The following is a 26,944-nucleotide window of genomic DNA, read 5'->3' on the forward strand; positions in this document are numbered from 1 at the left end:
ACTCTGTGCTTCCAATGCAGGGGGCGCAGGTTCGATCCCTGGTCGGGGAACTGACATCCCACATGCCACGAAGTGCGGCCAAAAAAAAGAGCAGCTCTCAAAACTGATGATGTCCCTCTTTACTTCTGGATCCTCAGATGCAGGGCTGATGGCGATATTCTCCAGCAGAGAAGGTTTTCCTAAATCCTGACTGAAACTTCCGACCGCCCCTCAGCAGCACCCGGGAGCGGGGGCATCTTGGCGTGGGTGCTGAAAACGGAGCAGCCTACAAAACGGGCTCCCTTCTGCTGGTTCTCTTTCAAGGCTTCTGAAAACTAACACCTTCTACTTCTGATCGCAGGCCAGTTATCCGAGGGAAATGAAGTGAGCGGAGCCAGTCAGGAAACGCCGAGCGCCAGCGGAGTTTCACGAGTCCATGAATATTTTATATCACTGGTCATGTGCTCCCTTAGATTTAAATCTTAAAATCAATCCTTCTGGGCACTGCCTTTGTGTTTGAAGGGTTTGTGTCTGTAAGACCTAAACTACACCTTAGCAAGGAGTGAAAGATGACTCTCTGTTGCTGGGGGGGGGGGGTGCCCAGAGAGAGGCCAGGAGGTGATGAGAACAAGCAGGGCCTCTTCCAATGGACTCGGCAGCCAGAGAACAGAAGTTCTACAGCACCAATGCCCCGCTCACCAACCTTATCTCCTTTCTAGGAACTTCCCTCAAAAATACCTTTGCTGAGATGCTTCTGGGACTGAAAAGGCACAGTTGTGTTTTACACCAATTATTAAGTGAGGACAAATACCCCACCGACTACTGCTTACGGTCCTATCTGGAATCCATCACTAAAGGCTATTCAGAAACTGAGATTGCAAGTTGAATATTTTACAAATTTATGCTTCTCCACACCCCCCGATTGTAGAGATAAAGACATGCTCATTGTAAAAAATGTGAAAAGCATCAAGAAGCAAGAGCAGGTCACCCACGCGAGGTGAATTCCTGGCAGATTATGCATACCGTGGTAATTCTGCTCAGAACACAGTAAAATTCCAGTTATGCAAGGGCCTTTAAGAGGAGGTCATTCCAGAATTTTCCCAGCTATCTGAAAGGGTCACACTTTAAGACCCGAGACATTTATTTCTCCTTCCATTACAGTAAGGGAAGAAGGCTGCCTATTTCACCTGTTTAATCATGGGATATTCTCTCAAAGGTGCTGTACAGTCTCCCACCCCCCCCAAGTAGGAGCCACCTGAGGGAGGGCAGGGGCCACGTCTCAGCTGCATTTGCATCTTGGGTGCATGGTGCCGGGCCTGGCACCAGAAGTGCTGGCCGAGGGAATGTGTGAGTATGATTTCTGAACAGCACACCTTGAACTGTTTCTTGCACAGCCGGGGTCACTGTGGCTGACAGCCACTGACCTCTGCTCTCACCCACAGATACAGATTCCAATGCAGAAGGACGCTGGTCTCCCGGTTAGGGAGTCCGTCGCAGAGGGCTCCCCATCCCAGGGGGCCTCGCCCAGGTGTCCTCAACCAAGTCACGCTGTTGGCAAATGCCTATGATGCTTCTCCTCATGTGAGTAGCCATTAGCAAATTAATTAATATAAATCTAAATCAGAGGTTATTAAAATAAAAAAATGTAAATATTTGCAAGTGTAAGGTATCGCTATGTTGATCATATAAATTACAATATAAAATCTGTGGTAAGAATCACACATGAAGCCATCTGGGTTAATGATGTAAAACTTTATGAATCGAATTGTAGAACTACTTTCCTACTGCCATGATGTTGACAATAAAAGCAAAGACCACTTTCAACTAGAACAACGAGGGATGATAATCAAATTAGGGACAGGAGGCTAATTTGGCAAACTTTTTATTGGTCTTCCTTTTGATTTTGCAAACCAGATGGAACCATGTAAACAATACTGCTACCAGAGATGGAGGAAGTACTGTTGCGTTAACTGGGTCCTGGGTTAGAGCCATCCAAGTCACCTTCCTCAACCGTCTGTTCCTCTCCAACTTCACCCCCACCAGCCAAAACCAGGCGACTTCATCTCTCGTGCCTCACATCACCTTGGACCCCTTTCCGATCTGTTTCCAAACTGCAGTCAGGATGACTTTTTTTTAAATTAATTAATTAATTTATCATTTATTTTTGGTTGCACTGGGTCTCTGTTGCTGTGCGTGGGCCTTCTCTAGTTGCGGCGAGCGGGGGTTGCTGTTTGTTGAGGTGCGTGGGCTTATTGCAGTGGCTTCGCCTGTTGCAGAGCACGGGCTCTAGGCGCGTGGGCTTCAGTAGTTGTGGCACGTGGGCTCAGTAGTTGTGGCTCACAGGCTCTAGAGCTCAGGTTCAGTAGTTGTGGTGCAGGGGCTTAGTTGCTCCGCGGCATGTGGAATCTTCCCGGACCAGGGCTCAAACCCATGTCCCCTGCATTGGCAGGCGGAATTCTTAACCACTGCGTCACCAGGAAGTCCCTGGCTGGTATTTTAAAGAGCAGAAAGTATAGGGCTGTTTTGCCAAATTGTGCTGCGCGGCTTGTGGGAATCTTAGTTCCCCGACCAGGGATGGAACCCGTGCCCCCTGCATTGGAAGCGCAAAGTCTTCACCACTGGACCGCCAGGGAAGTCCCTGTGTGAAGACTTTTGGATGCCCACATTCCCACCAGACTCTCGAGCCCACGAGAACAGGAAGCTGTCGGTGGATCTGCTCCCTGCTCCATCCCCAGCACTCAGCAGGGTTCCTGAGAAGCAGCGGGGGAGGGGGGGAACAGTGTCTCCGGTGCTGGCCGGTAGCCCCACAGAGCCGAGGGTCACAGCAGCGGGGAAGGAGCGGCAGGATATTTCTGATAAAAAGCATCTTAAGGGCTTCCCTGGTGACGCAGTGGTTGAGAGTCCGCCTGCCGATGTAGGGGACACAGGTTCGTGCCCCGGTCTGGGAAGATCCCACATGCCGCGGAGCGGCTGGGCCTGTGAGCCATGGCCACTGAGCCTGCGCATCCAGAGCCTGTGCTCCGCAACGGGAGAGGCCACAACAGTGAGAGGTCCACATACCGCAAAAAAAAAAAAAAAAAAAAAGCATCTTAAAATACTCTCAAAACTGTTGAGGGAATGAGCAGCGATCTGCTGACAAGTGAGAAGAGGTAAACCTGGGGTCTTAACTATGGCAACTGTTCAGAGGATGCATCAGGACAACTATGTCTTTCAATGTCTACTCAGTGTCTTTAATCTGAAGGAGGCTTTTGGAAGGAGAAATAACACTACTTGGGATTTTTAGACGTGGAAGATGAGAAGAGGAAGGAGCCGGGTGACCCCACTGCTCCTTTTGCCTTAAACAATGGAGTCACACCACCGGGGGAAGGAAAGGGCTGGGGTGGAGGGGGGTCCCCTGCTCCACGCTCGGGGCTGGGTGTGTAGAGCTTGGGATGCCAGCCGGACAGCTACTCAACCCAACACAGATTCTGGACGTCAGTACTGACCACCAAAACCCAAGGCCTCTGAAGCGCCCGTGCTGGTTTGATGAACCCCAAATGCTAAGCGTCATATAAATGTTCCTGCAGGCAGGCAAATCTTTACAGAGTGACAGCAAAGCGGAAGGAGAGTTCAGAGAGCTAGTAAACTGCTCCACCTCCAGGAAAGATACATTCTGTTGTCTCGTAACTTAGGTGGTTAGGTGCGCCAGAGGGCTCTTCCCCAACGGCAAGCTGTCAATCTCAGGATAGGGTTCGACGAGAACAATTACGGAGCGATACCGATAAACCTCAGGAAGCATCCTGAAGAAATAACTGGATCCATTAATTTAGTCATTCATTCGACAAATATTTTTCGAGTTTCTGCTACGTGACAGGCGCCGGGGTAGAGACCAGGCACATAACCAGGGACGAGACCACCCTGCGCCCGTGTGCGCCCAGCCGGGAAGGAAAAGGGCTGAGGAGCAAGTACAGTGAGTCCCCTACCTACGAGCCTTCGAGTTGCGAATGCTCAAAGATGCGAACGTGCCCCTGTGTGCCAGCTGTTGCACTGTACTTGTGTACTTTTTAAGGTACTGTAAGATTAAAAATGGTTTCTTTTATTTTTTGTGTTTGTTTTTTATGTATTATTTGTGTGAAAAGTATTATGAACTGATTACAGTACAGTACTATATAGCCGATCATGTTAGTTGGGTACCTAGGCCAACTTCGTTGGACTTATGAACAAACTGGACTTATGAACGCGCTCCTGGAACAGAACTCGTTCGTATGTAGGGGACTTACTGTAGTTATAACAGAGGTAAACAGACACAGGGTGTGGGGAGCGGGGTGTGTGTGTGCACTAAGGGCACACCTAGGCCGGACCTGGGAGGTCAAGAAGCAGCGTCTCAACAAGTCAATCTGGAGGAGCTGGAAGAGATCAGCTCAGAATGGGCTGGGCCTGCCCACGGCGAGGAGAAGGACCCATTCCTGCCGGCAGGAAGCCTGGCATCGCCACACTGTGGACACGGGAGACGTGGCCTGAACCGCAGAGTGGAGGGCAGAGGTTGGGATGGAGAGAAGTGGATGGAATCGAGGACCTTCTGGGGGTAGGACGGCCAGGGCTTGTTGACCCAGTGCTCTGGCGTGAGCAGCTGGGTGGCAGGTGGTGTCGCTCGCCAAGAGAAGGAGACTGTTTCCTCTGGACACACTGGGCCGTTACAGGTGTCCCTCAGTCAGCCCAGCGGGGATGTCCAGGAGGATATACAGGCTGACACTCAGGGGCGAGAACCGAACTGAAACAAAGCTTCAAGAGCCACCAGCGTGACCCCTGGTGCATTCCACTGCCAAGGACCCTGGGTGGCTCTGGGTCAACAGCCTCATGTCACATGTCAACAGCTGTGCTATGCCAGGCCCTACTCCAGGTGCTAGGCACAGAGCGATCAAGCAAAACTGTCCTCAGAGAGCTTTCATTCTAGTAGGACCAGCAGATAAGGAACAAGAAAACACACAGGTAAATAAAATGTCCAAAAGTGTGGCAGTGGTGGTGGTGATGTGCTAGGGCTGACTGGTCACCTCCTCCTGGGCTCCTGGAGCTGGGCCACATGGCCAAAATACCCTTCCCATTATTTCCAAGAGCTTTCTCTATTTTCCTGAGATAGCATAAGTTGTTCTTTCTTTTTTTTTTTTTTTTTGCAGTACGCGGGCCTCTCACTGTTGTGGCCTCTCCTGTTGTGGAGCACAGGCTCCGGACGCGCAGGCTCAACAGCCATGGCTCACAGGCCCAGCCGCTCCACAGCATGTGGGATCTTCCCGGACCAGGGCACGAACCCGTGTCCCCTGCATTGGCAGGCGGACTCTCAACCACTGCGCCACCAGGGAAGCCCAGTTGTTATTTCTTGAAACCAGAACTTGACACACCCCACCTACATTTCTGGATTCAGCTGGATTGAAGCCTGGAGCACACAGACAGTTAAGGCCCCCCGAGTCTCCCCAGCTGTGTGACTGACCGTCAGTAAATGCACTGCTATTGACGAGGCCCTTCCCGTAAGCCTCAGCCACACGATTACTTCATTTGAGCGATAAGCGGACTGCAAAACACAGGTTGAGGGCTCCAAGCTCCATTCCTGCTTTTCAAGTAGTTGTTATATGTGTCAGACCACAGTGTTTGTAAGAGAAATACCTGGGAGGCAGGTAAAAGTGATCTACGTGGTGTGCAAATGTACTCTGATTAACTCATTATTACAGACAATGTCAAACATTATTCGCCCCCACCACCTGAAATTAAAACTGCCAGCCAAAAATGATAATTACAAAGAATATCACCAATATAAAGAAAATGCTGATGGGATAACATTAAGTGAAAAAAGCAGACTATAACTATATAGTCATGTTATGATCAGAGTTCCATAAAAATTATATATGTATATGAATAAGGATTGCTCAGGCAAAGACGAGTGTTGATGAGAAAAGTGGTCTCGTTTTTGTCTGTAAGAAGTCAAGATGGAAAATAAGTGCAGAAGAAGAAACCCAACGACTCGTTCAAGTGGCTTCCCAGTGGAGAAACCTCACTAAGGGAAAACCCAGAGACAAATCAGACTTTTAAAAAGAGTGTAGATTATTTAGAAAACAGTAGCTGCAGGCTCTCTGGGTCTCGGGCAAAGGCAAAATAAACCAGGCGCCTTTCAACTAAGTCACCAACACAAAACTAGCACTTGCATGAGAAAATGCAAGTGGGTCCACCAAACTGCCAGTGCCTGAGAAAGAGAGCCCTGAATGATCCATTTATTGTGAATGAGCCTCCACATGAGCCTCAGCCAGAGTATTCAGGAAACCCCTAGGTGGATACAAACTCCTGCAGAAAATCAAAGGGCTAGAATTTGGGACTAAGAGCGGGGTAAGCTCATAAGACAGCAAAAGGTTAGAACAAAGACAACCCCTCTCCATCACTAGGTGGTTCCCCTACCTCATTCCATTTTACAGATGAGAAAACTGAGGTTCAGAGAGGGAAAAGGGATGTGACCAAGACCTCACAACAAGGCCCTGGCGGGAGAATCTGGATCTCCCTACCCGCTGTCCGAAGCGCCTAAGGTACTTTCTGCTGTCCATAGCTTGGTGTGGCCTCTGTTAACCCCGGCTCCCAGAGGGGACAGCAAAGCCCTTAGTGGACCTGAATTAGAATACAATACAGAAACAAAGGAGACTTGTTTCTGCTTTGCTTTGTTAAAGCAGTTCTAGTAATATCAGTGACGCACAGAGGATTCCTAATGAGGGCAAGTGAGCAGCTCTAATGGGTGGGGAGGGGAGGGTGGTGGTAACTGGGTTTCCTTGGTCAGCAGAGGATGACATTCAAGTGGCTAATTTTCAGATCTGAGTCTTTTCAGGACTGAGTTGGGACCCATGTGATCGTGTCCATCACCTCCCCACGGATTAGGTGAGTGGACCACCCGAGAACAGAGGATCGATGGGACCAGTGGGTGCTCTAAATCCCGCCTCACTTTTCTAGAATAAGGAATGGGGAGCCATTATCTCTCTGAATGCATAGCAAGCATTATTAAAATTTTAACTCTTTAGTTCCTTCAAAAGAAAAAACAACCCATATATACTGTAGTTAAATGGGCTACCGCTTGCCCTTGGATATTAAGTGAAAGACTTGGCCAGAGGCCACTGATTCCCTGGATGACCTGGGAGGGGAGCAAGGCATTCCAGGTGCCCTATCAGGGCCGTTCCTGAACGTGGAATTGGTCAGCCCAGAATCGTGAATATCCAGGACGTCTGCATAGCACACACACGGGTTCTCTTTCTTCTCTGTGAAACGTGCAGCATTTTAAACCAAAGCTAAAGGTAGCCCCGCAGGTCTGAGTTTCTGCATTTCCAAAGACATCAACTGGAGGCAACTCTATTACTTCAGCAAATATGATTTCCATACTCATCCCAAGTCTGGGTTTTGGAGAATTCATATTCCCAGAACTCCCCAGTTTCCTGGGGAAATTGCCTTAGGGAGGCTGAGAAGAATCAGCCAGAAGCCCACTGACTCACCAGACACAATGCCCACAGGTGGGCTACAAGCACTGGGCTTACCTGGAACATCAATCAATCTCTTGTAGACATTCAAGAAGGCTGCCTCAGCTTCTTTGCTTCTTTTACTCAGTGCATCAATCTGAAAAGGAATGGGAGAAAGAAAAGAAAAACAAAGAGCTCAAAATTTGTCAAGAGGTAATTTAAAAATCATTACACGTCAAATGGAAGTCTGATTGCTCCATGTAAATGCCGGACAGCTGGGCCTTCAACCTCTTAAACGTCTGCAAACATGCGAGAGGGAGGCAACCCACGTGGGCCCGCCCGTGAGGGGGAGCGAGGCAGGAGCAGTCCCATTGCTTGACGGAGTGGGGACTCTCCATGGAGAATGTGGTCTCTTTCCTTCTTCCACCAGTGTAGACTATGAGCTGACCACATGCCAGACGCTGTGCCGGAGGCGGGACAGAGGGACAGCCCTCAGCCCCAGGGGCTCGGAGTCCAGTAGGGGAACAGGTTACGTGAATGATTAGTGAAATCCCAGCTGGGAAAGTGCTCGGTAAGCAGAGCCGTGGGGACACCGAGAAGGGGATGTCAAGTAAGAAAGCAGGTGACATTTGAGCAGAGTCCTCAAGAGCAGCTCACCAGGTGAAGAGGTGACACGAAAGGGGGGGAACATATTCAAACACCAAAGTTCTGAAACCTGGGGGTCCTTAGGTCCTCTTTAAAATTTTTTTGAAAGCCGGGGCTTCCCTGGTGGCGCAGTGGTTAAGAATCCGCCTGCCAATGCAGGGGACATGGGTTCGAGCCCTGGTTCGGGAAGATCCCACATGCCGCGGAGGAACTAAGCCCGTGTGCCGCAACTACTGAGCCCATGTGCCACAACTACTGAAGCCCACGCACCTAGAGCCCGTGCTCCACAACAAGAGAAGCCACCGCAATGAGAAGCCCTCGCACCACAGCGAACAGTGGCCCTTGCAAACCGCAACTAGAGAAAGCCTGCGTGCAGCAACAAAGACCCAAAGCTGCCAAAAATTAAAATAAAATAAATAATTAAAAAAAAGAATTTTATGAAAGCTGAGGACCCTCTCCTAGAAACACACACACACAGGGTTACACACTCTACTTTAGGACACTCATGTGTCCACGTGTGTTCTGTCCATAGAATCCAGATTAAGAACTGTGGATCGGGCTGTAACCCCAGGGAATGTGGGGCTGCTCGGGGTGTGTGTGTGTGGACATGGATACATGGGTGTGAGACTGGACAGGTGAGGGGGTCAGTGCAGGTGGAGGATAATGACCTTCACCGTCTGGGCCCGAGTCAGAGTGGAAGGAGGACAGGAGGGGCCAGGAAGGAGGCGACCATTCCTAGGTTGTTGCCGCTGCCCTGGTGAGAATGTGCAGGGCAGTGGTGCTGGGGACTGAGGGAAGGAGGCCAAGCAGAGAGATTAGGTCCAGCTGAGCTGATGTGACACATGGAGGGTCCAGGTGAGTTAAGGAACGTGCCCAGGTTTCTAGCTTCGGCAACGGCGAGTTCCTGTGACGGTGGCCAGGATCAGTGCGTCTCATAAACAAACCCAGCTGAGCTGGTTTCCCTCCAGTGAAAAGTCTCTTCATCAAAGAAAGGTGATGCGTCCCAAGCAAGATGGACACACATCCAAAGAGGCTTCTGTGGTTGGATGGACTCAGTATGTATTTTGCTTCCATAACATGCTTGCGGAGACAACAGATCACTTTTTACCCCTGAAGCATGCAAGATGCTACACGCACGGAGTTCACATTGGCTCAGGAAAAGGACACTAAATTATATATCCCCCTGTCCCCTCACAGAATCATACTCTGTCTCCAACGTTATTAAAGAGGGATAAGGAAGTGGTGTAATTACAGGGCCTCTCACCTGAGCCAACCAACAATTTGTTAAGGGCTGAGAGAGGTCACCTGACTAAGGATGGGGAGACCCCGGGGAGGGGGACACAAAGGCTGTGGGAAGGGGAGCAGGGCAGGTCTCAGGAAACCCAATACAGAGCAAAAAAGGGCAATGCATGCATTTCCAACTTCTACCAAGTTGTGCTGGAAAATTCCTACTTGAAGTCAGTCGCCGAGAACTCAGCCACGTTCCCCCCACCCCCCGATAAAATAAGCTTGTGATTTAGGTGTTGGGCATGTTTTCTGAATAATCCACAAGGACTACTTAAAAATGATAAGATGGCTCTCTATTTTTAAAATGGTTTTTTCCTTTTCCCCTCTGATTCTTAGCAGTTCATGCTCATTGTACAATTAGAAATATATCAAAAAATAAAGAGAAAATTAACACCATAATCCTGCCATTCACCAGTGGAAGTCATGCCTCTATGTCTGTAGTTTCCTTTAATTCTGAATGAAATGTAGGCATGTAGGCAAACTATAGAGACAGTAGATTAGTGGTTGTCTAGAGTTGGGGACCGGGAAGATGACGGCTAAGGGGTGTGGGTTTCTTTCTGGGGTGATGAAAAGCTCTACAATTGATCGGGACTGTAGTAAAAGTCAATGAACTGCCGAGTTCAAATGGGTGAATTACACGGTATGTGAGTTACATCTCAATAAAGCTGTCACAAATGTCTGTGTGTATATTTGAAATCAAACCATATGGAAAATTTTGTACTGTGCTTTCATGAACATATAAAGTCTTTCCAAATGTCTATTACAAAATTTGGAAAATGTCTTAATAGCATTATTTCAACTGTACCTAACCACCACCTACATAGGTGTTGTGAGTAAAACTGGATATTTGGAGTTGCCTTTCCAGACGTCTGGAGCTTTCCCTGCGCTCCGGGCCTTTCTGCCACCTCCTAAGAGAGGTGCCATGGGCAGCAGTCTGCCCAGGAAGCAGGACAGGGGCCCTGGTGTCTCTCTGCGCCTCTCAACACACAGAGGGTTCTCTGCTCGGCTCCGGATCTGCCTAGGGAGGGCCCCCCGCTTCCTAGGGATTCTGAGCCCACAAAGGCGGCTGCCTCTAGAGTGGGCAGAGGATGGGATCTGGAAGGATCCTGAACGCTGTCTTCTCGCTCCCTTATGGGTTGTTGAGGGGGGGACGTGGGATTGGCCATCTACACAACACACTTGGGACTGTTACAGATTGCACTGTGCCCCTGCCCTGAAAGTCCTAACCCTCAGTACCTGTGAATGTGGCTTTATTTGGAAATGGGGTCTTGGCAGATGACCAAGTGAAGATGAGGTCCTTAAGGGGAGCCCTAATCCAACAGGACCTGTCCTTCTAAAAAGGGGAAATTTGGACCGAGACAGTCACACACACAGGAGAACCCCATGTGAACGTGAAGGCGGGGATTGGGGTGATGCACCTACAAACCAAGGAACGCCAGAGATGGCCAGCAAACCTTCAGAAGCCAGGGGAGGGGCCTGGAACAGCCCCTCACACTCCTCAGAAGGAACCGGCCCTGCCGATGCCCTGACCTTGGCCTTCTGCTCTCCAGACTGTGAGAAGTAAACATCTGCTGTTTAAGCTGCTCAGTTTGCGGTACTTGGTTACGGCAGCTCTAGAAAATTAGTACGGGAACCATGAATCTGCGTCGTCTTCCCGTCCCCTTTCCACAGACGCAAGAACATTCAACCCAGTCCTGAGAGAACAAGCCCAGGCTGCTGAGTTTAACTCATTAGGCAACTGGACTGAGGTTTCTTAAGAGAGGTGATGAGAGCTCCACGCGTGGGTGAGTTACTCCTTGATGAGGTCTCCCGAGCTTCCTTCTAAGGTTTCCAAACCTGGAAGAATTTGTTGATTCTGGTGATTGTGAGGCTCTCTGCTCGCTCACTCTTTGACTTCCCCCACGGCCTCTGCCCTTGTCCAAGAACAGGCCTCGGGCTCTGAGTTTTGGTCTGTCCTCTCCCTTTCCCAGCCCCACCTTTGCTGGGGTGGGCCTTCCCTAGAAGGCCTAGCCATGCTTCCAGAGCCAGTGCAGGTCTCACTGGCCCCAGGATGCATGTGCCGGGTTACCCTGGGGCCAGGCTGGCCGGCCTTGCACGGTCCAGGGCTGGGCGGGTGAAGCACTCAGTGCCTGGCGCAGGGAGGTAGAGCCCTGTCTGTCCTCCTTATCCTTCAGTGAGGGAGGAAAGAGAAGGGGTCATCTTCATCCTCACGCCCTCTGCGCCCGCCTTGGAGCCAGGACTCGGCATGGCACCCCCTCACATGGGGGGAGAGGTTTGTGAATGAGAAGAGGTTTGGAGTGAGGTCTTAGGCACAGATGGTTGAAAGTCGGATCCTAGGTTAGACATTCTGGCTGCTTAATGTGCAAAGATAACCCGAGGGAGAGATCCTTTGTACCATCCCCCCACCCGCAAGGCCACTGAGAGGGGCGGCAAAGGACAGAGGGGCTGCTGGCGGCGGAGCCAGGACAGATCTGGAGAAGCTCTGACAGCGCTCAGGCCCTGGGTAAAACCTGTTCTGCTCCAGGGATCGACCTCACCTCCTGCCACGCCTCCCACTCCAGCCACGCCCGGCTACTCCCTGTTCCCTGAATACACGAGAGCAATTTCCCCGCAGCCTGGAAGGCGCCTCCTTGGAATGTTCCTCTGATCCTCCAGGCTCAGCTGATCCATCTCTGGGCTGCCGGCCACTCCCATCACCATATGGGATTGCCCGGAAGGTCCAGGACTGCAGACAAAGCTCCTCCATTGGGAGATCTTAGATTCCTTGAGAGCCCACCCTAGGCTTTCCTCCCGACGACCAGTACGTAGTAGGTGTTTCATACATTTTTATTGTGTGAATGAAAATTTACCTAAATTGGTCAACTGTTTTACCTGCAGAAGTGATCGAATGGTTAAGGGATGCAGTTTTAAGTCTTTATGAAAATGCTCAACTCGTAGAGTTCTTTGATTTTCGGCGTGCGTTTCACGTGCTCCTATGATGACAGCCGCTTGGCTGAAGCCAGCGCACGGGAGGCCTCCTTCCCCACCGTGCATGCCTGGCGAGCCCTGGCCAGCCTCCTGCAGGGAGCTCCACGTCCCCACTCTACAGAGAGGCCCAGTGCTTCTATCATGAGTTTCCTGGATCCTACAGTTACCCTTTCAACGGCATCACTTTTGTAATGCGGAGTTTGGTTTTTCTGTAATAAGGATGAAAATTCAAGATAAAGGTCTACAGAAAGGTTATCTTATTCCAAATCTCAATCAATATTTGCTTCCAATAGGATGAAAAGTCAGAGACCAGGTTTAGAGGCCAAGTTCATGGAAATCGACTGCAAGACCCCCGAGATTTAGAAGGGGTGAGGGAGCACCCGACCATTTGGGAGCCAGCAGACCTGTGCTGCGGGGCTTGGGGCATTGTGTGCAGTATGAGTCACTGCTCCCCTCACTGTCCGCCCTCCCTGTGGGGGCATCGCACGTCTCTGCCCACTGCCACGTGAGCTGTGGGGGGCTTCCCGGCCCACGGGTGGCAGACTTGACCACGTGGAATATAAGTGGTGGTGCCACACACTTTGAGTGTAGATTTAAGAGTGTGTGTGTGGTTCAGCTCTGGTGCGCTCTCTTTCTCTGCGGTGAGAATAGCGTGACCTTAGAGGAGCCGCTTCTTCCACTGGGATCTCTGAGTAAAGACAACACATGGTTCCAGAGCCATCCTGCCAACCCAAAGCCCACATATAACATGAATGAGAAATCGTCTCTTGTTGCCATTAGCCGCTGAGATCTAGGGTTGCTTGTTACTGCAGAGCGATCCAGCAAAGCGGCCTATTACAAGTCCGAACAGGTGATCACGTCTCTAAGATGACAGCACAAAGTAAAAATAAGGAATAAACGACCAATATCGTGAGGGCCAAAGGATTTCTCTTTGTCTGCTGTGAAGCTTGATTGTTTATCTTTGCCAGGGGCAGGGCAGGGGGGAAGATGGTATGTGATCAAGGGAGAAAGGGCACAGGATTTAAAATCAGAACAATGGATTTAAGACATGGCTATATCATGCAGTTTGGAATAAATACTGGGCCAGCTACATACCCTATGCCTCTATGAATTTCATTTTCTATGTGTCTAGGAAAAGATACTGATGAGAATACCTGCCTTGTAGGAACCCTAAGAGAATCGAATGAGACAGAAGATGTGACAACAGTGCAGAGCTAGTCACAAGCTGGTTTTCAGTGTTGGTGATAATTACTGATCCATGCTGTATTCAGGAGGAGAAACAGCATACAAATATCAACTAAATTAAGCATCAAAATTTCAGGGGGTTAAAGGAGAATTCACAAAGCATTAGTTTTGGTATGAAAGAAATCACCACTTTTAAAAGAATTAGCCTGTTAAGACCGCCTCTTACACAGCATTTCCAGAGGGTTGCTGCAACATTTCAGGGGCTTGTTTATGTCTTAAAGGACATTCCCTGCAGAAAATCCCCCACCCACCTATAACTCAGAACATGAATGGGTTTGAGGCTCTGGGGTTTGTTACTCAAATTTTCAGTAGAAGTCTCCAGTTCTCTGCAGAGGAAGGAAATGTGGGGAGATCAAATACAAGCCTGAATTTTAACTGGAAGATGTTTTGTTTAGAACTGAGAAAAGGATCAGTGTAATATTGACAGATGTGTAGATCCTCCTTCTCTTCCAGCCTCAGACACTGATCAGTCAAGAAGTCCTGCTCACCTGGCCTTAGAAATCAATTTCAGAATTAACGTCTCTTTTCCTCCTTTGATGGAGGGAAAGCCTTAATTGAAGCCCCCACCCCATGACTTCCAGTTTGGACACTGCAGACCAGTACTCAGAGGATCTCCCCAACGGCAGCCTCTCCTTGCCATGGAGCATGAGGCGTCCTCCACGGTGGCCTTGGGTCATCGTCCCAGAGCCCAGAAGGAACACGTAGCAGCCCTGTCCTAACGGCTTCTCCTGGTTCCCTGTCTACAATCCACACTCCTTGGCCTGGGCTTCCAGAACCCTTCCCAACACGGCCCTTGTTTACGCTGCCAACTTCACCTCCCACCAAATCCCAGCACTGCCCATGCTTCTCCACGCCAGGCCTCGCCCTCCAGCCAATGCCCTGCCCCTTCACCCTCCGGTCTTCATACACTAGGTCCTCCACCTGGAACATTCTTCACCCCAGGCACGGGGGACCCAGTTCTCCCTTCATGGGTTGGCCTACATGACACCTCCTCTGTGGGGTCCTCCCGACTTCCCCAGACACTGCTGGTCGCCTGGCTCTTGTGCCACCTGAGCTTGTTGTGAATCCCTCTCTGCCCACTTCCTGCACCGAGCGATGTTGCTTCCCATTTGGGAGCTTCCTTCCTACCACCCTGTGGTCTGTCCCAGGCCAGGCCAGCGTCACCTTCGTCTCTTGTCTCCTGGCACCCAGGTCCTGACTGACATAGGAGGCCACCTGGGGCGTGTCTGTGAATGAAGGAGGGTAGATTCCAGGCTGCCCAGGCCAGGGGATTCCTTGAAACTCACTGGTGACTCCTGCAGCATCGATGACTGTGGAAGCTCAGGGTGGAGAAGGTAGTTTCCTACCATCAAGAGCTTCAAGAAGGCTGTTACTATCCACTGCACTTTAGTCCAAGAAGAGGGGAGCCATGAGAGTCCAGCTCTGATCTGGTTTAGGGGAGCCAACTGCCCTTGTCAGAACTAGAGGATCCTGGGGAGGCGGCGTCAGTGGAGGGGAGGGCAGGTAGGGGCTTTGCGGGTGGAGAGGAACCAGCCAGGGGATGTCGTCTCTAAAACGGAGAAAATTAGACCTCCTCGTGGGCTTTTTGTAAGTGTTAAAGAAATGTGTGCAAAGTGCCTGCAAGTGGGCCCAGCTCTTGGGAAGGATGGAGCCCCGCGGCAGCTGCTGTTAACGCAGAGGCTCTGCTTGCGGGCCGGTGACTCTAGCATCTCCCCGGGGGTGGCCTGAGTCTGGGGTCCACGCCTGTTCCTCACCCAGCTCATGGTGAAAGGGATGCTATTCACCGGGTACCCTGAGCGGAGCGCTGTGGACGCCGGGCACAGCCCAGCTGGGCCACACACCCACCCCCCCACCCCCCCGGCCACACACAGAGAGCCCTGTCATACCAGCTGTGCAGCACAGACGGACAACGGCGTGGACTTGGTGCAAGGGCCCAGGGATCACCAAAAAGATACCAAACAGAATGACGGGTCTTGATGTCTGCCCAGTGCAGCGTATTTTGAAATGGAAATGGCTCATCCTTTCAGGGCGCCGTCCGGCCTTGCCACGCACAGGTGGCAGGCATGGCAGAGGTACCCGCGCCAGGACCTGGATATGGCACCAGAAGGGCAGGGCCGAGCCCCAGCTCCAGCGCTAACAGAGGTACGCTACCTCAACCCGAGTCAACCTCTTGGTGCCTCCGTTTCTTTGTCTGCAAGATGGGGAGAACTCTTGTGCTGTGCAATGGTGACAGGGCCACTGTGCTGGCAGCGCCACTTCTCAGATGCAGAAACTGACCAAGTCACTCAGAACCAGGTCCCCAAGCAACCCCTCCTCCCCATATGCTGATACCCCAGCACAGAGCTGAGGATGGGGGCTGCGCAGCCGGGGGAAGGAATGCGTGCTTTGAAGGAACGCAGACTTGGGTTTGAATCCAGCCCTGGTGCTGGTTACTGGAGGATCTGGAGGCGGGTTACTTAAACTATTTACGCCTCTGTCTCTTCATCTGTTCAGTGAATTGCTGAGTTGTGAAATAAAATGTGAGGATCTGGTATGGTCAGGAGCTTGCAGCAGGTGAGTAAACATCTTTGTCTTCCTGAATAAATCCAAATCAGCGCCCTTCCCACTACACCACAGGCCGTCCCCCTCTGCCATCAAACTGAGCAGGAAACCAAAATGCTTAAGGTCTTGGAGGACAGAGACACTTAAACAACATTTAAGATACCACGGTAGCAATGGCACACTCAGGAACAATCCGTAAGCCTACACCCTGGGAATTTACAAGCTGATGATTTAGAAATAAACACAGACCATTGACGGAATTTTCAAATCGATGTGCGATGCTGGACTATGGGCCAGTGAGGACCAGCGAGAGCTGCAGGGAAAAGAGAGAACAGTTTTGTCTCTACGTCTGGCTGCAGAATTCCTTCCAGAGCAAAACATGATGTGAAGAGCCACGTGGAATTCCAGAAGGCATGAGGCTGACCAAGGTCCTGTCCAAAACAGAAGCGGACGCAGCCACAGCTTCCGAGTTCTAATTTTAACTGAACCCGGCCACGTAAGAGAGGAACATATTTTCTGAAAGAAGATCTCAGTAGCCGAGAGCCCAGTAATTCTTCTCTAAGTGCACATCTACTTAATGCTTGGCAAGTACCGGTCCTGCTACTGCCGTGAGAGTTCTATGGGGAGACGAGAGAGGACGCCAGGGGGGAGGGGACCCTCTTCCGGCCCCCTGGCCACCTCTGGAGTGATGTGTAGAGAAGAGAGATTGGAAACGGGAGTGGGAGCCCAGCTGCCACCACCAGCTTTGGTTCTCAAGGTCACGTTCCCTCATGACTTCCAACCCGCACACAGAGCGCAGGGAGGAAGAATCGCGTCGGAGATTCTCCCCATCGCAGAGAACTGAACAGGACTTGTTGGAAATCCCTACACTGCTCAGAGCAGGGGGCCCAAAGCCCAGAGGACAGTTTTGGTTGTAAAGGCAGTGCAGTGTAGACCTGGGTAATGACACAAAATCACGTCTTATATACACTGACGACATATTCCTTAACTATGCCCCCAACCCCAAAGATCCTAAGAGAATAAGCCTGGAGAATTCCAGAAGACAGTGCCACGAAGAGTGAGTGGGGATGTGGGACCACAGAGAAGACCTGTGGCAGAGGGGACAGCAAGGGAGTAGTAAAGACAATAAAACAGCCGCAAGCATGTCATTCTTCCTTTACAGTTTACCACGTCCTTTCACGTACATCTGACATCCTGGCTGTCGACATATACCTGAAGGGCTGTTGTGGGGAATAAGGATTAGCCAGCTTCTCTCCCCCTGGAGCACAAACCAGAATCAACAGGTAGAAGTTACAGGAAGGCAGATCACAGCTTAACACAGCAGGAAAACCTCTGCAAACAGCACAGTGCTTACTTCAGAGGAGGATTGTGCTGATGCCTGTCTGACTCACTAGTCTGTTCATCCCTTCACTCTGTCAATACAATCGTTCAAGGAGTGGCTAAACCGTGCCAGGAGGTGTGCTAGCCTAGCCTCCGGGGCCACAGCCTCCACTTCTGCCCCCAGAGGACACAGGGTGGAGGGTGCCGCCCCCCCCACCCCCCATAGGCAAATTGCAGCATGGCTGTGGAAAGGCTTCCCAGAGGACGAATGCCTACCCGAGATTTTAAAAACACTATTTTGTGAACAGATGATATGTATATAGTAAAAAAAAAAAAAAAAAGTTTAGATATAAAAACATATATAGTGTTCAGCAAGGTTGCACAAGACAAGATCAATATACAAAATTCAACTGTCTTTCTATACACTAGCCAAAAACAATCTGGAAGTGAAATTAAGAAATGTTCGTGGATTGGAAGGCTTAATATTGTTAAGATTGCAAAAGTCCCAAATCGGTCCACAGGTACAATGCAATGCCTACAAAATCCCAGCTGGCTTCACTGAAGAATAAGACAAGCCAACCCTAAGGTTCATATGGAAAAGCCAAAACAATCTTGAAAAAGAGAAACAAAGTTGGAAGACTTACACCAATCTCAAAACTTGCTACAAAGCTACATTAACCAAGACTGTGTGGCACTGGCTTAAGGACAGACGTAGACAGTACGTCTGGAATAGAGTAGAGAGTCACGAAGTAAACCCTGACATTATGGCCAACTGATTTTTGACAAGAGAGAAAGAACAGTAGGGAAAGAACAGTCTTTGAACAGATGATACTGGGACATATGGTTATCTATGTGCAAAAGAACAAAGCTGGACCCCAATCTCACACTGTAGACAAAAATTAACTCAAGATGAATCAAAGACCAAAATGTAAAAGCTAAAACTACAAAACTCTAAAAGGGAAACACAGGTGTAAATCTTCACGACCTTAGCTATGATACCAAAAGCACAAATGACAAGTGAAAAATGGATAAACTGGGTTTTACCAAATTTAAAACTATTGTGCTTCAAAGGACACTATCAAGAAAATGAAAAGACAACCCACAGAATGGGAGAAACTTTTTGCAAATCATATACCTGATAAGGGATTAGTATCCAAATACAAAAAGACTTCTTACAACTCAACAATAAAAAGACAAACTGAATTTAAAAATGGACAAAAGTTCTGAATACATATTTCTCCAAAGATACACAAATGTCCAATAAGCACATGAAAAGATAGTCAATATCACTAGTCATTAGGGAAATGTAAATTAAAACCACCGTGAGATACCACTGCACACCCACTAGGGTGGCTATAATTAAAAAGACAGTTAATAAGCATTAGAGAGGATGTAGAGAAATTGGAACCCTCACACACTGCTGATGGAAATGTAAAATGACGCACACTGGAAAACAGTCTGGCAGTTCCTCAAAACGTTAAACCTATTCCATTCCTAGGTACATACCCAAGAAAAATGAAAATGTGTATCTATGAAAAAACTTGTATATGAATGTTCTTAGCAGCATTATTCAAAAGAGCCAAAGGGTAGAAAAAGCCCAACTGGCCATCAACTGATAATGGATAAATAAAATGTGTTATATCCACACAATGGAATAATATTCAGCCATAAAAAGGAATAAAAGTACTGATACATGCTACAGCATGGATGAATCTTGAAAACATGCTAAGTGAAAGAATCCAGTCACAAAAGACCACATGTTGAATGATTTCATTTACATGAAATGTCGAGAATGGTCAAATCTACAGAGAGCACTTAAGTAATTAGTGGTTGCCAGGGGCTGGGGGTGGAGTGAATGGGGAGTTACAGCTAATGAGTGGGTATGGGTTTTCTTTTTGAGGTGATGAAAATGTTCTGGAATTGGATTGTGGTGATGGCTGCACAACTGTGTGAATATAATAAAACCCATTTAATTGCAAAAAAAAAAGAGAGAGACAAAAACAAAAGTATAAATATACAGTGAAAAGTAGGTCTCCTTCACATCCACGTCCACCTGTCACTCAGCTGCCTGGTCGGGAGGCAAAGACTCACTTGAGTATCCTTCCAGAAAGATTTTATGAGTTTACAAGCATCTTTATACACACATTGTCTCCCTTAAAACACACACACACGCACATGGTAGGATATTATAGATACTGTTCTGCATCTCGTGTTTTTGCACACTTTAGGTCAGCTTCCTTCGTGGTGGGAGGGGCAGGGCTTTGGGGCACGGGGAGCCTGTACAAACAGAGGGGCCTGTTGGAAGTGCAGGATCTGCTGTGCCTGGTGCCTAGCTGGGGGGTGGGGTGGAGTGGGAGGGCCTGGGGGCTAAGCGGGGTGAGGGTGGGGGTGGGGGGGTGGTAACTTTATCCTGAAAGGTACCGGAGTCCCAGAGGCTGTCAACCGGGAAGTGATGAGCTTGCTCTGGATGGAAGGCCACACCCCAGGAGGCAGGGAGACCTTGGCAGGTGGCAGCACAGCCCAGGAAAGAGGATAACCTCACCACGGATGGGGCAGGCGTGCGGTGAGAGGCCCCGAGAGCTGGGGCTGATTCCCGGGGAATTTAAGAGGGCGAAGGAACTGGAAGATTCTGTGATCAATAACTAGAACTTCCACTTTTCCAGCCCTGCTTTACGCCATGATCTTTAAATACATACACATACACGCACCATCTCTGCTCTGCCGGGCGGATTTTCCATTCTAAGGATGAGACACGGAGAAGCTAAGATGACTCATTCAAGGTCACCCTGGTAAAAGACTCACATCCAGATCTGTCAGGACTCACATCCAGATCTGTCTAATTTCAAAATCTGGGACGTGTCTGTTCGGTTTTCTCTGTTACTCCAAGCTGTCTCCCTGGAGAGGAGGTGCCAGAGGGGTGGGTGGTCACACAGGAGAGAAGCCAAGGGGAGCAGGAAGGAGCAGTGCATGTGTCTAGTACCCCGAGTAGGCTGCCACACCCCTAGAGGTGCTGGCCCACAGGGCCACCCCAGATGGGAACGCCAGGAGGTGCTCCCAGCTGGGCCTCTGAGCCCTGCGTGTCCTGCGGGGCATGACTGCTCCCAGGGCAGTGATGCTCGTCTGCTGCTTCTCAAGAGAACCCTTGCTCAGAGGTTTGCCCTGGGACAATGCCTGGCCCTGCGTCCCACACTTGCCCTCCCAAGTCCCCAAACAGCCACGGTCTCAGGCCTGAGGATGAATGGGGCTTGAGGGCCCCAGGGTAGTAGGGGGCAGGGTGGGATCTGAACCAGCAGCTGGAAGGGCTCCCTGAGGAGCACAAGCACGAGGGAGCCACAGATCCCAGGACGGGACCAGGAGATGGCAAGAGGTGAGGAGAGCCGAGCGCCTGGAGCCGGGGGCGCAGACCTCCCTCCAGGAAGCCACTCCACTCCTCACACTACTGCCCTCCCACCCACTCACTCTGGTTGGTGATAATGTCCACTGAACAGGGTGGGGTGGGGGGAAGGCTTCGTGAGATCATGGAAATGGTGATTTGTAGAAGCAAAATGCTATGCAAATAATGATTGGCAAAGAGAGCAGGGGCACAGTCTGAAGATTTGGGAGAAGTGGAACGTGGAATAACCCACGTTCAAGCAACAGAACTGCCCTGGGCTGTTATCAGTGTCCCCGTGCTCCCCCGCCCCAAGTCACGCACATAGGTTCACAGTCCTTCTTTCGACCATCTGGTCCTTGGTGTCAGTTTCATTTAAGGAATTACTGAATGAAATTGATGGAGCATTAGTAAAACCTAATTAACATCCAGATTGAGTTTTTTCAAGGGGAGGGAGATCTGCAGAAAATAAAATACCCTAATAATTTAAATTCCAAGGTATTCAAATAAATACTATATGACTGAATGTTACAAGCTGGATAATTTTAGTCCAGGAAAAAAACTGTTAGAGTCAGTCTATTCTCACAGACAAATACAACTTCTAATCCTCATTTGAATATATTGCCCCCAATTCTTCACATTTATTATATGAGGAAACAGGCACTGAGAGAGATCAGCTGACTTGGTGAAGGTCAAGGTCACTGGCAAGTCAGGCCTCAAACCTAGGCCTTATAACTCTAGGTCCAGTGCTTTTAACCTTCATATCACAACTGCCCCCTGGTATCACATGATTTCCTAAATGGGGCTGGGAATGTAAACACACAGAATTGAGCCATTTTTTAATCAACAGAGATTGCTTTTGATTTATACACCAGCGGTGTTAACTCTCCATCTATCCATCCATTCAACCAGCCATTCATCCATCCCCATCCATCCACCAATCCACCTCCCTGCCCATCCACCTACTTGTCCAGTCATCCATCCATCCATCCATCCATTCAACCATCCATCCATCTATCCATCCAACCAGCCATTCACCCCAATCCATCCACCTACCCCTACCCAACCATCTACATGCCCATCCATTCATCCATCCATCCATCTACCTGCACACCCATCTACATGCCTGCCCATCCCTCCATCCAGCCATTCATCCATCCATCCCCATCCATCCATCATTTCTGGAGGGCCTACTATGTGCCAAGAACTGTGCCACGTGGGGATACAGATCCTGCTCAACTGTTAAGCTCCATGAAAGCCGCATCTGAGTTAATTACCTAAAACCACATACTAGGGTCTGGTTCGGGTCTAGTCTGGCACACAGTAGATGTTCAGTAAACACTCACTGAATGAGAGAATGAATGAGTAGACCCTGTCCTCCAGAAGCTCATGGTCTGGGAGAATGACATAATTTAGCATGACCAGGGTCACAGCTTGGCCACAAACAGAGCAGTGGAGCAGTCCAGGAGCGTGTGGTGGCCCTTGCCGAAGTGACCCCCACCCAGCTGGCTGCAAGATCACTTTGGTGGCTCCATCAGTGTGGGTTCCCTGATACAGACCCTCTTTCCCGAGCTGTCAGGGAATGTAAGTACAATTGGGCAAGTCCTGGGGCTCCTCTGGGCACTGGCACCAGTCCCTCTGTCACGTGGGACCTCAAATTAATTACCTGTGACCCTCTGATCTCTAGAGCCTCAGGTTCTGAGTCAGCTTTGCCAGCGTATCTTCTTACTAATTTATTCTAGAGCTCTTTGAGCTCCCTTTTCTGCATTTCAACTCAGTTCATTTCAACAAACATTTCCCAGGCAACTACTGGGCGCCAGGCCCTGGGAGAGCAGCCCAGAGCCCTCCGTGGCCTTGTTCCGGAGCAGGGTCTGCTGTTGGACCCTCAGGGAGCACCACGTCCAAGGGCACTTGACGCGGGTCCTCCGGCAGAGAAGCCAAGGAAGGTCGGGGAGGGCCTGCGCGCGCGGCTGTGTGCTGTAAACATCCACGAACTCTGCCGACGGTTACCGAGAGGATGTTAAAAATAATTATCTGCTGAAAATATTAGATTTGCTCTGGATTGTTCATTACATACAATGGCTTAATAGGACTTTTATTGAAGAGCTGCAGAGCTCTGGGCCGAAATCAATTTGCCGTACCCTCGGAATCTTCATGTATGCTGTTGGCTTCCCCGGCGCGGAGCAATTTGTAATAGCTTTGGCGGGCTGTTGTTTTCAAAGCTCCGGCTCCATCACAAGCATTTATTTCTGACCACAAAATTACATTTATTCAACAGAAAGCAGCTCCAGGTCTTTAAGAGGTTAACTTCTGGAGTGCTTGGCTGCGGTCCAGCCACGGCCCAGGCGCGGCGGGCGCGGTGGCGCAGGCGGCGGCGACGGCGGAGGCAGCACAGGGCGGGCGGCCGTGATGAATGGGCTGCTGAGCGCACCCCCTCCACGTGCGCTCGGCTCGCTCACCGGTTTCCATAGATCACGGGCTTAGCCTCAACGTATCTGACTGAAATTGAATTTGGCTTCTCTCTCAACCGTTCATTTCCTATGTTATGCAAGGTTATATCCTTTTCTGCATGAGCAGAACCAAACCAGCTGCAGCTTTGCAGGAGAAAATGTGTTTTCAATTAGGAAGCTGGCCTGAATATTGAACCACAGTCCTACTGCTGCCCTAATTGAGCCATCATGGAGAAGGCCTACAGGAAGACGCTGCAGCCACCAGGCCGCTGGGTTTCGGAGGAAGAGAATTAGAACACACGGTCGTCGTCACCGCCAAGACCGTCACCACTGCCACCACAGTCACCCTGACTACCAGGCACGTAAAAAGGCCCTAGAGTCTGAAGATGGTCGTGTTGGCTGAGAAGGAAGTTCCCCTGGAAATGGGTCAGGACGGCAGCCTCCCCTGACCTCCAGCCAGAGTCTGCCATGTCCTCAGGGTGCCTGGCCCGCCCTGTGCTCACCTGTCAAATGAACTTATTTACAAAACAGAAACAGACTCACAGACTTAGAGAACAAACTTACAGTTACCAGGGGGGAAGGACAGATTGGGAGTTTGGGATTGACATATACACACTGCTATATTTAAAATAGATAACCAACAAGGACCTACTGTATAGCACAGAGAACTCTGCTCAATATTCTGTAGTAGCTTAAATGGGAAAAGAATTTGAAAAAGAATAGATACATGTATATGTATAACTGAATCACTTTGCTGTACATCTGAAACTAAGACAACATTGTTTTGTTTTGTGAATAAATTTTACTTATTTTATTTTTGGCTGTGTTGGGTCTTCATTGGTGCGCGCAGGTTTTCTCTAGTTGTGGTGAGCAGGGGCTACCCTTCGTTGTGGTGCACAGGCTTCTCATTGTGGTGGTTTCTCTTGTCGCGGAGCATGGGCTCTAGGCGTGCAGGCTTCAGTAGTTGTGGCACACGGGCTTAGTTGCTCCGTGGCATGTGGGATCTTCCCAGACCAGGGCTCGAACCCATGTCCCCTGCACTGGCAGGTGGATTCCTAACCACTGCGCCACCAGGGAAGTCCTAAGACAACACTGTTAAACAACTATACTCCAATATAAAATAAAAATTAGGGCTTCCCTGGTGGCGCAGTGGTTCAGAGTCCACCTGCCGATGCAGGGGACATGGGTTCATGCCCCGGTCCGGGAAGATCCCACATGCCATGGAGCAGCTGGGCCCGTGAGCCATGGCCACTGAGCCTGCGCGTCCGGAGCCTGTGCTCCACAATGGGAGAGGCCACAGCAGTGAGAGGCCCGCATACTGCAAAAAAAATAAAATAAAATAAAATAAAAATAAAAATAAAAAAAGGGGGGAGGGACACTGGGCTCAAACTGGCAGATGCCTTTGAGGCCCCAAGGAGGGGAGGCCACCTTATTTTTCTTGTGGGTCACTAGGAACCCGGTGCAAAGCCTCAAACACAGGACTCGGTGAGTCCTTGCTAACGAGGAGAAGGTAAGAGGGAGGAAACTTCAGCTGAGAATACCTCCCTCAACCAGCTAGGTCAGGCAAAGAGGGAGATACACATTCGGGGAGAAGATGCAGGCCCTTGAAAGGAAAAAGTCAGCAGCAGGCTGAGATGGTCTGCAAAAGGAATGAAGGAGGCAGACTTGTAGCTCGGTCTTAAAGGATGGAAATGATTTTTATAGGTGAGGAAGAGCAAAAGGTTATAATAACGGAGGCCGTGACTTTAGCAAAAGGGCAGAGGCAGGAAACCACAAGGCATGTTCGGTGACGGTAAATAGACCAGCCTGGCCGGAGCAGAAGCCAAGGACATGACGCCTGGAAATACATTTTAAAGCAAAATCATGGAGCTCCTGACACACGGATCAAGGGTGCTTGATCCTAGAGGAACTTGACCTAGAGGAACTGCCCTTGGGGAGAGCCTAGCCCGTGGGTCCTACAATCAGCCACGCATGAGAATTAGTGGGGACTTTGTAAAAGGACAGATTCTTAGGTCCCCTCCCCAGTTTGCTCAATCAGAACCTTGGAGGGAGGAGCCCGGGGAGCTGTATTTCTGGAAACACGTGGGTGATTCTCAGGCAGCCGGTTGGGCTATCCGGGGACCAGCTTTGGGACCCACCTGTCTGGTCCAATTTTCTCAACTACCAGCCTGCTCACAAGGCTTAATGTGGTACTTGCTAAGTGCAGATATGATGGGGACATAAGTACACGTGTGTGTGCATGTGTAACACACACAGTCCCTATCATCTAGATTTCAGAAGCATAAGGCTTAGTATAGGGCTAGTTAAACTGTGTTCCAGTAACTAGAAAATAAAGACAATGTCTCCAGGCTCAAAAATCACAAGACAGATACAAACGGAGCCCCACCAGAGATGAGGAGGGGAAGGGTTTGTTTCTGGCGAGGGTATTCTGACATGACTCGGAGGCTCCAAAGTTTGGGTTGGGCCTTGAAGACTGGGTAGGAGCTGAAAACATCCCTGACAGGTGGTCCCCTGGCCTTTGTCTGAACATTCCCAGTAATGGGAAACTTGCTACCTTGAATGACCGCTCCTTCGAGGAACAGATATAATTGCTGGAAAATGTCCCCTCTTCTGTTCTGCTGCTGATAGTCAACCCACGTACCAGGCCACTGAGTCACACGGGACTTCAGAGCCACAGGGCTCCCTGCCGACTCCCTCGCTCACCCACTCACTTTACAGATGCGCAGAGTCAGACAGAAAGAGGCCCAGGAGTGGCCCGAGTTCACAGCAGACGGAGCGGCAGCGCTTGGGTCAGCGCCTCTAACCCCTTGCGAAGTGTTCTTGGGAGTAAAGCACTCGGACCTCCGGGCTTTGTTTAGCCACGGCCTTTAGATGTGAACGCATAAATATGTGACAGGACAACAGACCCAGGCCACAGGGCACCCTGGACACTCAGTCATTTTTAACGAATTCATGGACTATTTACCCAACTCAATCCATTTCGTCTATTTTTTTTATTAAATCTATCAGATGGACCTGCAAGTGTGCACGGTCCTTTGCTTTACACCGCACTCAGACGTCTTTGGACGAGAGCCTTTCAAGGCAGTTTCCCATCTCGTGGCCCGTGAGACCCCTGCCCACCCGTCCCCCGCTGGCTGCTCTGGCCTGGCTTCCTCGCTCCCTCGGCCCAGGCCCCCCAGCCCCGCAGGTCTCCTTTCCGGTCCCCACTCATTCCGAGCACTGTCCCTCCTCGGGGCCTTGGCACCTCCCCGCTCTGCCCGGCACTATCCCAGCTCCGTGCTTGGCTGGTCCTTCTCATCACGCAGGTCTTCCCCCAACGTCACCTCCCATGAAGACCGTCTCTGGAGCAGCTGCCCTGCCTCTCCTGCGCTTCTCCGTTCCTATCACTTCCCTCACAGCACTGTCACCATCTGACATCACTCCTGTGTCCCTTCACTAGGACACAGGCACCTGTCAACTGTATCCACGGCTGTATCCTCAGCTCCTATTTGGCCCAGAGCTGCACACAGTCGGCTCTCGGGGGTTTTACTGAATGAAGAAATGAACAGAGAGAGTAAAACCCAGCATCAGAGCCCACATGGGGTCTCACACGGCCAGACTGAGGCTCTGAATACCATTGCTGCTACGTATACAGTGGACCTTCAGTATAAAGGAAAATTCCAAAGGATGGCTTGGTCCCTCCC

The 26,944-nt window shown here is 50.1% G+C and overlaps 1 protein-coding gene across 17 annotated transcripts in view; it reads right to left on the bottom strand.

Moving 5' to 3' along the window:
• The window catches only part of CUX1 (cut like homeobox 1), a 387,498-nt gene that overhangs the window by 178,498 nt on the left and 182,056 nt on the right, over positions 1-26,944 (bottom strand). For all 17 annotated transcript variants that reach the window (XM_079720356.1, XM_079720355.1, XM_079720357.1 and 14 more), the window contains one exon: positions 7,515-7,593. In XM_079720356.1, coding sequence (XP_079576482.1) covers positions 7,515-7,593 — 79 coding nt within the window. The remainder of the gene's footprint in view (positions 1-7,514; positions 7,594-26,944) is intronic.

Source organism: Hyperoodon ampullatus, assembly GCF_949752795.1.
Source record: "Hyperoodon ampullatus genome assembly, chromosome: 14".
Taxonomy (NCBI): Eukaryota; Metazoa; Chordata; class Mammalia; order Artiodactyla; family Ziphiidae; genus Hyperoodon; species Hyperoodon ampullatus.